At 47.0% G+C, this 15,091-nt stretch overlaps 1 protein-coding gene across 1 annotated transcript; it reads left to right on the forward strand.

Moving 5' to 3' along the window:
* Positions 1-338: 338 nt before the first annotated feature.
* NPAS4 (neuronal PAS domain protein 4) lies at positions 339-5,237 on the forward strand. Its single transcript, XM_036861396.1, has 8 exons — positions 339-595; positions 1,323-1,474; positions 1,653-1,755; positions 1,874-2,147; positions 2,329-2,438; positions 2,785-2,920; positions 3,042-4,459; positions 5,156-5,237. Exons 1-8 carry the CDS (start codon positions 421-423, stop codon positions 5,182-5,184), a joined length of 2,397 nt encoding a protein of 798 aa, XP_036717291.1. The 5' UTR covers positions 339-420; the 3' UTR covers positions 5,185-5,237.
* Positions 5,238-15,091: the final 9,854 nt, after the last annotated feature.

A 15,091-nucleotide genomic window follows, 5' to 3' on the forward strand; every position in this document is an offset into this window, starting at 1 on the left:
GCAGCGCCTGCCTCTCGGCGCAGCTGCCACCAGCCGCGGCCCCCTCCGCAGCCTGCGTTCTCCCCCTCCCCCCGGCACCCCTCCCGCTCTCGTTCTACGTCATGGGATGACGTCGGAAGCCTGGGAGGGAGGAGGAGCGCGCCCCCCCCAACCCCAGCCAGCAGCTCCCGCTGCAGCTTGCTTAGCCCAGCCTCCCGCCCCCCCTTTCTCTAAAGCGAGCCCCCCACGCCTGACAGGAGCTATATAAGGCGGAACAAGGCAGGCGAGGGGGGCAGCGCAACCGAGCGGAGCCCAGGAGAGGAGACAGAGAGAGAAAGAGCCTGAGCGAGAGACGGGGAAGCAAGGAGGAAGCCACCGGTGCGTCGGGACAGGAACGCAGGTGTTCGGAGCGCCCGAGCTGGAGCTCCGCAGCCGCTAGTCATGTATCGCTCCACCAAGGGCGCCTCCAAGGCGCGCCGCGACCAGATCAACGCTGAGATCCGGAACCTCAAGGAGCTGCTGCCGCTGGCTGAAGCGGACAAGGTCCGGCTGTCCTACCTGCACATTATGAGTCTTGCCTGCATCTACACTCGCAAGGGCGTCTTCTTCGCTGGAGGTGAGCAAACTGGGGCGGAGACACGAGCTGGCGCGCGCCGGGGAGAGTGAAGCAGAGGGAACCCACTGGGACTGCCGCAGGTCTAGGGCAGCGTGTCGGCGAGCTGGGGTGAGAAGGAACTAGGAGAACTCAGGAATTCCCACTTTTCCTCCTGAGTTCTGTCCAAACCTCACCTTAGTTCTGAATGAGGATTAGAGAGCCTGGATAGTGTCCCTGGTGCCAGACTTATGGGAGGAGGAGAGCCAGGACAGAATGGCCCCAGTCCCCACCAGCGCAGAGGCGCTCCGGGGAGCCAGGGAAGGGAAGTCCGGGAAGTTACAGGGACGGAGCCGCCAAAGCCTGGGGAAGCACAGACGCTGTTCACGATACTGGAAGGGCTCTTCTGCAGCCGGTGGAGCGCTGCCCGCGGTGCTGACAGCACCACCGGGTAGCAAGGCGCTGCCCGCGGTGCTGAACGCTCGGTCGGCTTTGGAGCGCTGTCCGTGGTCCTGAAACACAGACCCGCCAAAGCCCCAGCCCCGACTTAGAAGTCGAAGGGCTCGCTGGCTGGAGAGATCCAGCAACAGGTTCCCTGGGCAAGAGCTGCGGGCAGCAGGTCAACAGGTGTGTGCAGAAGCAGGTCCATGAGGAATTCCTCAGAATTTTCTGAAACCCAGTCCATGTCTTTCTCACTTCTGTTTTGCTTCCCAGTCTTACTCCTGACTCACCCTATCTTCTCACTCTGCAGGCACTCCTCTGGCGGGCCCCACAGGGCTTCTCTCAGCTCAAGAGCTTGAAGACATAGTGGCAGCACTACCTGGATTCCTGCTTGTATTCACGGCGGAGGGGAAGCTGCTATATCTCTCTGAGAGTGTGAGCGAGCATCTGGGCCACTCCATGGTGAGTGCTGAGGATCCTTTCAGCTTGGACTGCAGCACAGATGGGAACACAATGAGTTTTCCACTTTTGAGAATCTGAGAATTACTGGGGAGGAAGTTATAGCCTACAAGATGCTATGTGCCAAGGATTGGCTCTTGCTGCCTTCATTAATGGTCATCTCTCCTTTACCTTTCTCCAGGTGGACCTGGTTGCCCAGGGTGACAGTATCTACGACATCATTGACCCAGCTGACCACCTAACTGTGCGCCAGCAACTCACCCTGCCCTCTGCTCTGGATAATGGTGAGAACTCCTTTCTCCTTTCCTCAATCCAATATGCCTCCTGCTGCCCTGATCCTTCGCATTTGCCATCTCTCTCAGCCATTCACTCTCTTACCAGTTTTTCTCTTCACTCACCTAGATCGCCTCTTCCGCTGTCGCTTCAACACCTCCAAGTCCCTCAGGCGCCAGAGTGCAGGCAACAAACTGGTGCTTATTCGAGGCCGATTCCACGCTCACCCACCTGGGGCCTACTGGGCAGGAAATCCTGTGTTCACAGCTTTCTGTGCTCCACTGGAGACAAGACCCCGTCCTGGCCCTGGCCCTGGTCCTGGTCCTGGCCCTGTCTCACTTTTCTTGGCCATGTTCCACAGCCATCACGCTAAGGACCTGGCCCTTCTGGACATCTCAGAGAGGTAAGCCCAGAGTGTTCAGACCCCAGGGAAAAGGCATGTCAGAGGTGAGGGGACCCTAGATTCTGGAGTCAGGGACAGGGAGGATGGGATCTAAGGGTGCAGAAGACCTGGGAGGGAGTGAGATGCCTGGGTATCAAGCAGGGAAAACAGAAAGCTGACCTCATCCTTTCCACCTTCCCAGTGTCCTAATCTACCTGGGCTTTGAGCGCAGTGAACTGCTCTGTAAATCATGGTATGGACTGCTGCACCCTGAGGACCTGGGCCACGCTTCTGCTCAACACTACCGCCTGTGTGAGTGTCCAGAGAGGCTGAGGACAAGACAGGGAGTTGGGAAAGGGCATGGGAAACCTGACCAAGAAAGGCTGTGATCAAGACTGATGTTGGGGAGATATCAGAGGCTAACAGTTTTGGATGCTATAGGGTGAACACTAGGGTAAGGAGTCAAGGTGAGAATAGAATCAGAACTGGGGGACTCTGAGTGGTGAGGTCAAAGTGGGGAGTTGAATGGTGCAGGTTAGGGTAGTCAGAAAAGAGGATGTCATGAATATCCCAATTCAGTGGAGAGGTCAGCGAGGGGGGAGTATAGGTGGTGCTGTCTGATGGGCGTCCTAACTCTGCATCTCTTCTTTCCCCTCAGTGGCTGAGAGTGGAGATATTCAAGCAGAGATGGTGGTGAGACTGCTGGCCAAGCCTGGAGGCTGGGCGTGGATTTATTGCCTTTTATATTCAGAAGGTCCGGAGGGTCCCATTACTGCCAATAACTACCCAATCAGGTGAGCTGCAAGCCAGGGGCCTGGGAGGCAGCTGAGGTGGACATGGAGGAGATAAAAATCAGAGAACTTCTCTGGGAATGGACACCACACCCTTACCGGCTGCCTCTTCTCTCCTCTCCAGTGATACAGAAGCCTGGAGCCTCCGCCAGCAGTTAAACTCTGAAGAAACCCAGGCAGCCTATGTCCTGGGCACCCCGACCATGCTGCCCTCATTCCCGGAGAACATCCTCTCCCAGGAACAATGCTCTGGCCCTAATCCACTCTTCACCATGGGGCCTCCCCGAAGCACCAATTTCCCCAGTGCTCCTGAGCTGGGTGCTGTCTCAACACCAGAAGAGCTTCCCCGACCCCCCAAAGAGCTTGGCTTCAGTTACCTGACATTCCCATCTGGCCCTGAGCCTTCTCTTCAAGCAGACCTGAGCAAGGATCTTGTGTGCACCCCACCCTACACGCCCCACCAGCCGGGAGGCTGTGCCTTCCTCTTCAGCCTCCATGAGCCCTTCCAGACCCACCTGCCCACTCCATCCAGCTCTCTCCAAGAACAGCTGACTCCAAGCACTGTGACCTTCTCTGATCAATTGACGCCCAGCAGTGCAACTTTCCCAGATCCGCTGACTAGCCCACTACAAGGCCAACTGACTGAAACCTCAGCCAGAAGCTATGAAGATCCTTGCACCTCCACTTTCCCAGATCAGCTGCTTCCCAGCACTGCCACCTTCCCAGAGCCTCTGAACAGCCCTGCCCATGAGCAGGTGAATTCTCCAAGCACAGCATTCCAAGCACACCTGAACAGCCCCAGCCAAACTTTCCCAGAGCAACTGAGCCCCAATCCCACCAAGACTTACTTCGCCCAGGAGGGATGCAGTTTTCTCTATGAGAAGTTGCCCCCAAGTCCTAGCAGCCCTGGTAATGGGGACTGCACACTCCTGGCCCTAGCCCAGCTCCGGGGCCCCCTTTCTGTGGATGTCCCCCTGGTGCCCGAAGGCCTGCTTACACCTGAGGCCTCTCCAGTCAAGCAGAGTTTCTTCCACTATTCTGAGAAGGAGCAGAATGAGATAGACCGTCTCATCCAGCAGATCAGCCAGTTGGCTCAGGGCATGGACAGGCCCTTCTCAGCTGAGGCTGGCACGGGTGGGCTAGAGCCACTTGGGGGGCTGGAGCCCCTGGACGCTAACCTTTCCCTGGCAGGAGCTGGCCCCCCTGTGCTCAGCCTGGACCTGAAACCCTGGAAATGCCAGGATCTGGATTTCCTGGCTGACCCTGATATATTCCTGGAAGAGACGCCCGTGGAAGACATCTTCATGGATCTCTCTACCCCAGACCCCAATGGGGAATGGAGTGCAGAGGATCCTGAGGCAGCAGTCCCAGGAGGGGCCCCATCACCTTGCAACAACCTGTCCCCAGAAGATAGCAGCTTCCTGGAGGACCTGGCCACATACGAAACCGCCTTTGAGACAGGTGTCTCAGCATTCCCCTACGATGGGTTTACTGATGAGTTGCATCAACTCCAGAGCCAAGTTCAAGACAGCTTCCATGAAGGTGAGTTGAGCCAAAATGTTCAAGAACTCAAGTTCCTCTCCTGCCAATGAGATGCTGGGTGGAATTAGATGAGTAAACTGCCCTCTCTGTTCCTCAGTTTCATTAGTACAGTAACATCACCTGCTATGTAGGATAGCAGTTAGGATAAGAACTAATGAAAACAATATGGAAGTTCTGGACAAGTAGGCCTGGGGGGCAGAGATTAGGGGTGTGGGGTAAGATGCAAGAGGATCTTGGGTAATGGTTTGTGCTTCTTAACTCTATGAGGGACCTCGATCAGCCATCCTCACCCCATTTTACAGATGAAGACAAACAAGATCCCAAAGTTAAAGAAACTCCCCTAAGGTTATGCAACAAATTGATGGAAGAGGGATTAGAGTTCTATCTCAGTATTCTTTGTCCCCTAAAGGGAATACAGAGTGAGAATTTATAGGAGTTTGGGAAAGAGAGTGGGACTCAGCCCCTGGCCCCGTCAGAGGGTCCCTGCTATGGCTCCATCCTTTCCAAAACCACAGACATATTTTCACTCCATTCATCCAAACTACTCCCTTATCTTCTGAGCCTCTGGTGATCATTCAGTCATTGGACCAGTATACTGGAAGCCCATACTATGTGCCAACAGTGTACCACATCTTCAGCCTATCTTTCCTAATAGGCCTAACTGACTGTTTTCTCTCTCTATCTCTCTCTCTGCAGATGGAAGTGGAGGGGAACCAACGTTTTGAATAAGTCTGTGACTTAACGTCGTCAAGTATGGCATATTGTCATCAAGACATGGAGCCGCTCTCCACCCCCCTGGGATTGTTGGGGGGGTTCTGGGGGCCAGAGGGGGATAGATCCGATTCCCCAGGCCCTGCAGGATTTGAGGTGGGGGGAGGTGGGAGGGCAAGGGAGGGGAGCTTCTTTTTAAAATTTAGAGACATCAAGCGATCCCAGTTTCCATTTCAATCTGTATTCACTCGTAGTGAGTTTCCTTGAATGGGATTTCAAGCGGAGAATGGGGGAGTCTCACTTCCCCCGCCCCGCGCTGCCCCATGGGCCTGGGCCAGTTCTCCACTCCTGGGGGCCAAGCCACCCCTGGGCCTTGGTGGGGGAAAGGTAGTGCCCACCTGGGCCAGCCTGTGCCCTGAGGGGCTCTTGACACCCACGTAGAATTCTCTACACACCAGTAACGGGATTTCAATTCCGATGGACTCTGCCGCCCTGGCGGCCCTTCTTGTGACTTTTGCGCCCCGCGCCTGGGGTGGGGGGCGCGAAGAGACGCTACGTTCCTTTCCGATGGAGGAAGGCAGACCTGCCGCCGTCACACGTGTGCTTGCACGAGTGCGTGTACCTGGTGCGGGACTCACCCGGCTGCCCAACTGCCTGGGACTGCCCAGGTGGTCACCTCGTGGTGCTGCGGTGACTTTGTAGCCAACTTTATAATAAAGTCCAGTTTGCCTTTTTGGTACACCTGGTGTCATGCACTTCTGTGAAAAGGGAAGGGTGGTGAACTCAGAAGGTTGAGAGGTCCCAACGGGATCCTGGAGGTTAGGAGGTAAACTCTGGACCTGCTGACAGCCCTGGCATTTCTTCATTCACTCATGCACTCATTCATTCATTCACTCAACACCTGAGTGTTCTGTGTGTGGCTCACCCTGTTCTAGAAGCTGAGAGTTTGGAGCTGAAACAGATGCTACGTCTTGGCTTCAAGATGCTTTGGCATCCAATGCTAAAGGATACTGGAGTCTCCTCTCTGCTCCAGGCTTGCAGGGCTTCCAGTGTGGGAGGGAGTAGAAGTGTCTGGGGATGGGTAGGGGATTCAGCTTGACATTTTCCTGGACATGAGTTTGAAGTTTCAGGACATGAGTTTCTTTCTTCAGCCTGGCCCTACAGGCAAGCAACTTCCCTGGATTTAGGGTTCTGGATCTTCTCATTGGAAATGATAACCACCTCTTTTATCCCTGAATGGGGCTTTCAGCTGACAAACAATTTTATATCACTTATTCACTGCAATAAAGCCTCTGGACAGGTGTATAAGCACCATTTCATTGATGGAGAAACTGAGGATCACAAGTAAAAAGTGATTTTTTTTACTCCCACAGTTAGTGAGAGCCTCAGGTGGGCAATACACCCACGTCATCTGCATCCAAGCCCTGGCCTGTCCCCTCTGCCAGATTACCCAAGAAGGGCAGGCTTGGGCTGGGGCAGGGACCTCTTCCCCTCCCAGTCTGCAAACTGAAGCAGACCCCAAACTTCTGAGCAGAATATAACTTAGCGGGTCAACAGAAAAAGTTTCCTAAAACACTGTCTTCCTCCAAGCTTGAGGGCCAAAAACCACAGGATATGGTGGGGGCAGAAATGAAAATTAGGAGCCAGAAAGACCTGGATTCAAATTCCACCTCCACTGACTATCTGCCGAGCGGGACGTGAGCCTCAGTTTCTTCACAGGTAAAATGGGGCTGAAAGAAACGGCCCTGACCTCCCAAAGATGCTGCTCGGACTTGATGGGGCCTCTTATAAGCTGAGGAGCACAGAAAGGACTTAAGTTATTAAACTGAATTAGAAAGCAATGGTGACCACAAAGGCTTACAAGTTTCTTTCTCAAGGTGGGGAAGGAAACTCCAGGCCCCAGTCTCCTTCACCCCAGCCCATTGAAATACGGGGGCTGGATTCCAGGAGCTGAGAGCACAGCACTGAGAATTCCCTAAACCCCCTCTCATTCCAAATCCTCCAGCTCTGGGGCCGTGCCCTTCAGAGGTCCTATGGGAAGGAAGACATTCCAGGGACCTGTCACCTTTTCTCCACCTTGGATACATCCTTGGGTGAAACAGGAAGGTGCAGTGCTACCCTCTGCCTTCCTGTGCGTCTATTCTCCAACTTGAACAAAAGAACTGGACTGCAAACCCCAAAAGGGCCCTGTCTCAGCTCCATCCCCCACTGGTGCCGATCACAGGGCCAAACACACGGCAGGTGCACTAGAAATATTTTATCGAGAGGACCACCTCTGAAGATCAGCCTAAGGACTTGAGTAGGAAGTTACCAATTTCTACCACAAAAATTTTGTGCCTAAGTTCCCCAGAGGGCCAAGGATTGTATCTTTCAGCTTTGAACCTTAAGTGACCATAAGCTCAAGACACATATTGGAGTCCCATCTACAAACCCCTCTGGTATGTTAACTAAACTTACTGGGGCAATCACTTTGAAATATATACGTATATCAAATCATTATGTCATATACCTTAAACTTATATAGTGTTATATGTCAATTATGTCTCAAAAAACTGGGAAAAATTGTTCATTTTCTAATAAAACTGTTCATCAACTGAAAAAAAAAACCCTAAAACCTCCCTGGTGGTCATCAAAAACAAGGGAAGTCTGAGAAGCTGTGACAGCCAAGAGGAGCCTAATGAAACATGACGACAAAGTGTAATGTATTCTAGATAGGATCCTGAAACAGAAAAAAGACATAGGTTAAAAACTAAAGGAACCCAGGAATTCCCTGGTGGTCCAGTGGTTAGGACTCCGTGCTTCCACTGCAGGGGGCACGGGTTCGATCCCTGGTCTGGAAACTAAGATCCCTGGCATGGCCAAAAAAATAAAATAAAATAAAAAACTAAGGAAACCTGAATAAAGTGTGGACTTTAGTTAATAATAATGTATCGATATTTGCTCATTAATGTGACCAATGTACCATATAAGTGTATGATGTTAATAATAGGGGAAATAATAGGTGTGGAGTATATGGAAACTAGTATTTTCACAACATTTCTGTAAATCTAAATCTGTTCTGAAATAAAAAGTTTCTTTAACAAGTAAAATTAAATAAAGGAACATTTAAAAAGTTTTAAAATGTGAGCAAAAAATGAACACTTCACTGGTGTTTTAGTAGAGTGTGCGTTTATTTATTTATTTATTTATTTATTTATTTATTTATTTATGGTTGTGTTGGGTCTTCGTTTCTGTGCGAGGGTTTTCTCTAGCTGTGGCAAGTGGGGGCCACTCTTCATCGCGGTGCGCGGGCCTCTCACTATCGCGGCCTCTACTTCTTGCGGAGCACAGGCTCCAGACGCGCAGGCTCAGCAGTTGTGGCTCACGGGCCTAGTTGCTCCGCGGCATGTGGGATCCTCCCAGACCAGGGCTCGAACCCGTGTCCCCCGCATTAGCAGGCAGACTCCCAACCACTGTGCCACCAGGGAAGCCCAGAGTGTGCGTTTTGATGAGAAGACATCTCAACATTCAGAATGAGAGAACCCGGCAGCCAAGTCCAAAAGAGCCAACGGCTCTACCTGCTGGATAGAGAGGGATCTGCTTCTGTTCCTGTCAGTGGCAAGGTCCCTGTGGCTCAGAGCATCATACCTTAGCACAGGTGGATAAACTGAGGCCAGAGTGGGGGAAAGGACTTGTCCGATGGCACTCCCAGAGTCGCTGCAGAAGCCAGATCTGACCCTCAGCCAAGTCCCTTCCCACGGATTCCACACTCTGCCCTGGGAGCAGAATGTAGGAGAAAGGGCACAAGTTTTGGGGTCATAAAGACTGACCTCAAGGGCTGGCTCTGCAGCCTTATTTTTTTATGTGGTAAATATTCACAATAACTGCATGTGCCAGGAACTTTTCTGGGTGCTGGGGATGCAGCAGTGAACAAGACAGACAAGGTCTCTGGGCTCACAGAGCTTACATTCTAGTTGTGGGGAGAGGTAACAAAAAGTAAGTAAAGTCTCAAAGGAGCATACGGAATGTGCAGTAAGGGACAGAGCCAGGTTGCTATGGTAGAGAACCACAGCTCTGGTTCAGTGTCCTAACTTAGAGTGGGGTGACAGGAAGCCCTTTCCTAGAAGGTAACACTGAGCTAAGACCTCAAAGACGAGGAACAGGAGTAAGAATGTTCCAGGCCAAAGGAAAGCAAGGGTAGAGGTATTTAAATGGGAAAGGCTTTGACCTGTTTAAGGACTAGCAAGGAAATCAGTGTGGCTGGATCAAGGCCAGCGAGAGGAAGAGTGGTTGGAGAGCAGGGAAAAGGTTACTCAGGGCCTTACACCACAATAAGAAACTTAGATTTTATTTCACATGCAATAGGAATTGATTGAGGAGATTTAAGCAGGGGAATGACATGATTTAATTCACATGTTTAAGCCATCGCTCTGACAGTGTGTGGAGAAAGGATTAGTAGAGGCAGGAAGCCGAGAGACCAGCTGGGCTCCTGCAGTGGTCCAGGCAAAAGGGGATGAGAGCTTTCACCAGGCACAGATGGGGGTAAATGACTGGACTGGGGATACTTTGGAGACAGAACTAACATGATTTGCTAATGTGTTTACAGTGAGGTTGAGGAAAAGAGAGGAGTCTTGTGTCTCTGACTTTAGTAACCGGGTGAAGAGTTGTTGTTTATTTAGACTGGGATGAGATGAATATCAGGACTTTTGTAGTGTCCTCTCGTGCCTGGCAGGACTAATTGAAAACCTCTCTGGATGAGGGCATATCCATCTTAGGCCTCAAGGAGCTTCCATAAATAATGTGTCACAGGCATTGAGCAGGACACGATCAAAGATAACCAGACACACAAAGAAGCAAGACAATATGAGCAAGAACTAGCAAAACAGATATACACAGTACATATATCAGAGTGGTCAGTTACTAAATTTAAAACAACTATATTTTTTCATGTTTAAAGAAATTAATTACAAAGTCAACAACATCTACAGGGAACACAGGGAATTCCCTGGCAGTCCAGTGGTTAGGACTCAGTGCTTTCACTGCCGAGGGCCCGGGTTCAATCCCCGGTTTCACTAAGATCCCGCAAGCCATGTGGCATGGCCAAAAATATTAAAAACAAACAAACAAAAAACACTTTAAAAAATTAAGTAGGACTTCCCTGGTGGTGCAGTGGTTAATAATCCGCCTGCCAGTGCAGGGGACATGGGTTCGAGCCCTGGTCTGGGAAGATCCCACATGCCGCAGAGCAACTAAGCCCGTGTGCCACAACTACTGAGCCTGCGCTCTAGAGCCTGTGAGCCACAACTACTGAGCCCGAGTGCCACAACTACTGAAGCCCGCAGGCCTAGAGCCCATGCTCCGCAACAAGAGAAGCCACCACAATGAGAAGCCCGCCACTGCAACAAAGAGCAGCCCCCACTCCCCGAATCTAGAGAAAGCCAGTGCACAGCAAGAGACCCAACACAGCCAAAAATAAGTAAATAAATAAGTTTAAAAAAATAAATAAATAAAATTGCAAAAAAATTTTTTAAAAAAATTAAGTAATTCACTAAAACAAATGGTACAAATGAACTTATTTACAAAACAGACATGGAGTCACAGATATAGAAAATAAACTTATGGTTACCAAGGGGGAAAGGGAGGGGGATAAATTGGGTGATTGGGATTGACATATACACACTACTATATATAAAATAGATAACTAATAAGGACCTACTGTATAGCACAGGGAACTCTACTCAATACTCTGTAATGACCTATATGGGAACAGAATCTAAAAAAGAGTGGACATATGTATACATATAACTGATCCACTTTGCTGTACAGCAGAAACTAACACAACATTGTAAATCAACTATACTCCAATAAAAATTAATTTAAAAAAATAAAGTCCACAAGGCAAGTATAAAAATAAATAAATAAATAAGAAGTGATTCAAACATGCAAAGTTTTTAAAAAAAGAACATCTACAGGGAACATGAAATGAAAACAGTGATAAGCAGACTTGAAAAAGAACCAATAGATTTTCTAGAAATACAATAAAAAATATGAAAACTGAAATTAAAAATTCAATTGGAAAACAATTGGAAATGGAAAATTGGAACCCGTATCAAGGGTTTTTTGGTGTTTTTTTTGGGCAAAAAATTATAAAACAATGTGCTGAGTGGCCTATTTGTACATTGTCTGAAAACCGTGTGGGTATCTTAATGTATCACAGGCTACTATAATCTATACTAGGCCAAGTTTTAGTAAAAGTACACAATCCAAAATATTATTTTCTATTTCAGTTATTTGAGCAAAATAAAATCATCCTATTGATATAATGAACACATGTAATTAAAAATCATTATTTGAAATAAAAATTGGTGGCATATACTGTATATGGAGTATAATTATGTCATACACAGTGCCAGAAACTCAGGACCAGTCTCTCCATCAAGACATCAGCCAGATTTCAAATCTGCATGGGGATGAATGCTAAACTCAAAACCTCTGAGGGGCACAACTGAATTTCCCCAGATTTTCAGAGCTGAAGAAAATCAAGTGCAGAAGTAATTCAATGGAAGAATAACCTTTTCAACAAATGCTACTGGGGTAATTAGACGTCCTTGTGGGGGAGAAAAGAATTTCAACCTGAGCCTCATACCTTATACAAAAATTAACTCAAAATGGGTCATAGACTTAAATGTAAAACATAACTATACTCTGGATATGGTTTAAGAGGACATGGTGCTTAAGAAGACATAGCTAATTTCTAACTTCTTCAAATTTAAGATTGGCACTATATACCCATGATGTACTTACAAGCAAACCAGGATGTCTAAATTGCTTCCTAGCTGCATCCAAGCAGTCATGTATAAGGATTTTAGCTTCATTTTCTTTCCTTTTCACTTTTGATACAAAGTCCCTGCTAGGAGGCTTGGAAGCAGACTCATATTTTCTATGCAAAAATCTATGCTAATTTTTGCCTGGAAATGCCAAAGTTGAAAATAACAAGAAATAGTTTCTTAAAAGGTTGGGTGAAGTCACACACACGTAAAGAATCAACTGATTCCCATGAGGCAAGTAAAGCCATTTAGGCACAGGATAAGAAGAACTCCTTAAGAAAACACAAACTGCCTTATGAAAGTGCAAGGCCAACCTTCATGATTGTTTTGCAAGTTGAAATATACCTCTGAGATTTCATTCCAGCTTTGCTGCAGGCCAGTGACTAAGATATCCACAGAATAGACGAAAAAAGCAATGTAGTCATTGTTTAGTTGGAAGACACCGGACACAGTGCTGTAACTGAGCACACCCAAATAGTCCAGGGGAAGAAGTAGCCACACAATAGCTAGAAATCATCTGCTCCTCTCACTGTGGAGCTGTGGCAGAAGTACAACAAAAACTGAAAAATATAAAAGGTGCAGTATGGAAGTCACTAATATCAGAAGTAGGCGGTGACAGCAAACCTCATTCACATTACTAAAATAGGAAACTTGGAGTAAAATGCAACAATATATAAATTTTTCAAAAAGAAATGGCCATGGCTTTTTTTCTTAAAACCTAGGTTGAACTGAATCTATACATAATATATATTAAGAGTGAGAGTCAACAAAATCTTAACTTCTTTGTACTATTGTTATAAAAAAGTAAAACTTCAGAATGATTTTTTATAATCCTTTGAGAAGACTGCATGTAAGAGCACCAGGAGAGTAAGTGTTACATCTCCCATTCTTAGAAGAACAGTGGTCCATGAGATTATTTATGAGGATCAGGAAAGTTAGACTCACCCAAATATGATGCACTATTTAAGATTTATTATTCTTGAATAAGCAGTCCTTCCTCTAAAATGCAAGTGCCCCAATAGGATTAAATGCATGATAGTTGTTAAAAATTCATGTGAATTCAGTGAATTAGATGCTTTCCCTAAGGCCAACTGAGTTCCCATCAAACATACAAGGAGGGCTTCCCTGGTGGCGCGGTGGTTGAGAGTCTGCCTGCCAGTGCAGGGGACGCGGGTTCGAGCCCTGGTCTGGGAGGATCCCGCGTGCCGCGGAGCAACTGGGCCCGTGAGCCACAATTGCTGAGCCTGCGCGTCTGGAGCCTGTGCTCCGCAGCAGGAGGGGCCGCGGTGGTGGGAGGCCCGCGCACCGCGATGAAGAGTGGTCCCCACTTGCCGCAGCTAGGGAAAGCCCTCGCACAGAAACGAAGACTCAACACAGTCATAAATAAATAAATAAATAAATAAAAGAACGTGAATTTCTTAAAAAAAAAAAAAAAAAAAAAAAAAAAAAAAAAAAAAAAAAAACATACAAGGAGATTATATCTAGCTAAGGAGGAGGAAAGTATGTGCCAGGCTGGATAACCAAGTTGGGGAAATGCTAGGATTCTGGAAGCTACCTGAGAATGCAAATGGAAGAGTAACATTTGGTCCTTCAAAACATTGCACCTGTCTGACTTTTCCTACTCTTTTTTCTACCAGTAGCAACGTCAAGCTCCCTCTGAAAAATTAACACTAACAAGACTGTAAATGAAGCAGAAATTTTTTGCCGTCTAAAAACTAACCAAGATATAGCAGAATAGGTATAGTTTTTAAAGAAAGCCTACTGATCTCCATGGTCCATGTAAAGTGGCCCATCCCTAGCCATGACCTCAAATGAACCGTATTTTTTCTTTGCCTCACCTCATCATTCTCCTTTCTTCTGTTTTCTATTTCTATCTCATCTCTCCCCATCTTGGTATTCAGAGTTTCGGTCCAAAAACCAGCAGCACTGACATCACCTTGGGATCTTGTTAGAAATTCAAAATCGTGAGTCCCTCCTCAGATATTAAATTAAATTCTGCATTTTAACAAATTTCCCCAGGTGATTCATAAATAAAGTTGCTTATCAAATTTAAAAAAAAAAAGAAGACATAGCTATAATAAAGTTTTTATGATGTGGACAGAGAGCTAAAAATAAGCCATAAATATAACATTTTAGGAAAAAACATAGGAGAAAATCTTAGGTACCAAGGGCTTGGTGAAGAGTTCTTAGGCATGACACCAAAAGCATGATCCATAAAATAAAATAATTGATAAATTGGACTTTATTGAAATTGAAAACTTTTGCTCTGTGAAAGATCTTGTTAAGAGGATGAAAAAACAAGCTACACAATGGGAGAAAGTATTTGCAGACCACATACCTGACAAAGAGCTCCTGTCTAAAACTCTCAAAACACAGCAGTTAAAGAAAAACACAACAATTCATTAGAAAATGGACAAAAGGGAATTCCCTGGTGGTCCAGTGGTTAGGACTCGGCACTTTCACTGGGCCCACTGCCAAGGGCCCAGGTTCAACCCCTGGTGGGGGAACTAAGATCCCACAAGCCACACAGTACAGCAAAAAAAAAAAAAGAAAGAAAGAAAGAAAAGAAAATGGACCCAAAAATGGAGACAATTCACCAAAGAACATAGATATATAGCAAATAAGCACATGAAAAGATTTTCAACAACCCTAGACATTACGGAAACACAAATTAAGACCACAACAAGATATCACAACCCACCTATTAGAACAACTAAAATAATAATAATAACAACAACAACATCATGTTCTGATGAGGCTGCAGAGAAACTGGATCATTCATATATTGCTGGTGCAGTGTAAGTAATGTACAGTTAACTCTGGAAAATAATTTTGCGGTTTCTTAAACAACTGAAAATACACTTACTATATGACCCAGCAATTGCACTCCTGGGCATTTATCCCAGAGGAATGAAAATTACATCTTTCAAGAATGCTCATAACACCTTTATTTGTAATAGCCAAAAAGAGGAAACAACTAAAAGCCCTTCAATAGATAAATGATTAAACAAATTGTGGTACATCCATACCTTGGAATATTATTCAGCAATAAAAAAGGAACAGACTATTAATACACACAACAACTTGGATGGATCTCAAAGGCATTATACTGGGT

Source organism: Balaenoptera musculus, chromosome 8 (genome assembly GCF_009873245.2).
Source record: "Balaenoptera musculus isolate JJ_BM4_2016_0621 chromosome 8, mBalMus1.pri.v3, whole genome shotgun sequence".
NCBI lineage: Eukaryota > Metazoa > Chordata > Mammalia > Artiodactyla > Balaenopteridae > Balaenoptera > Balaenoptera musculus.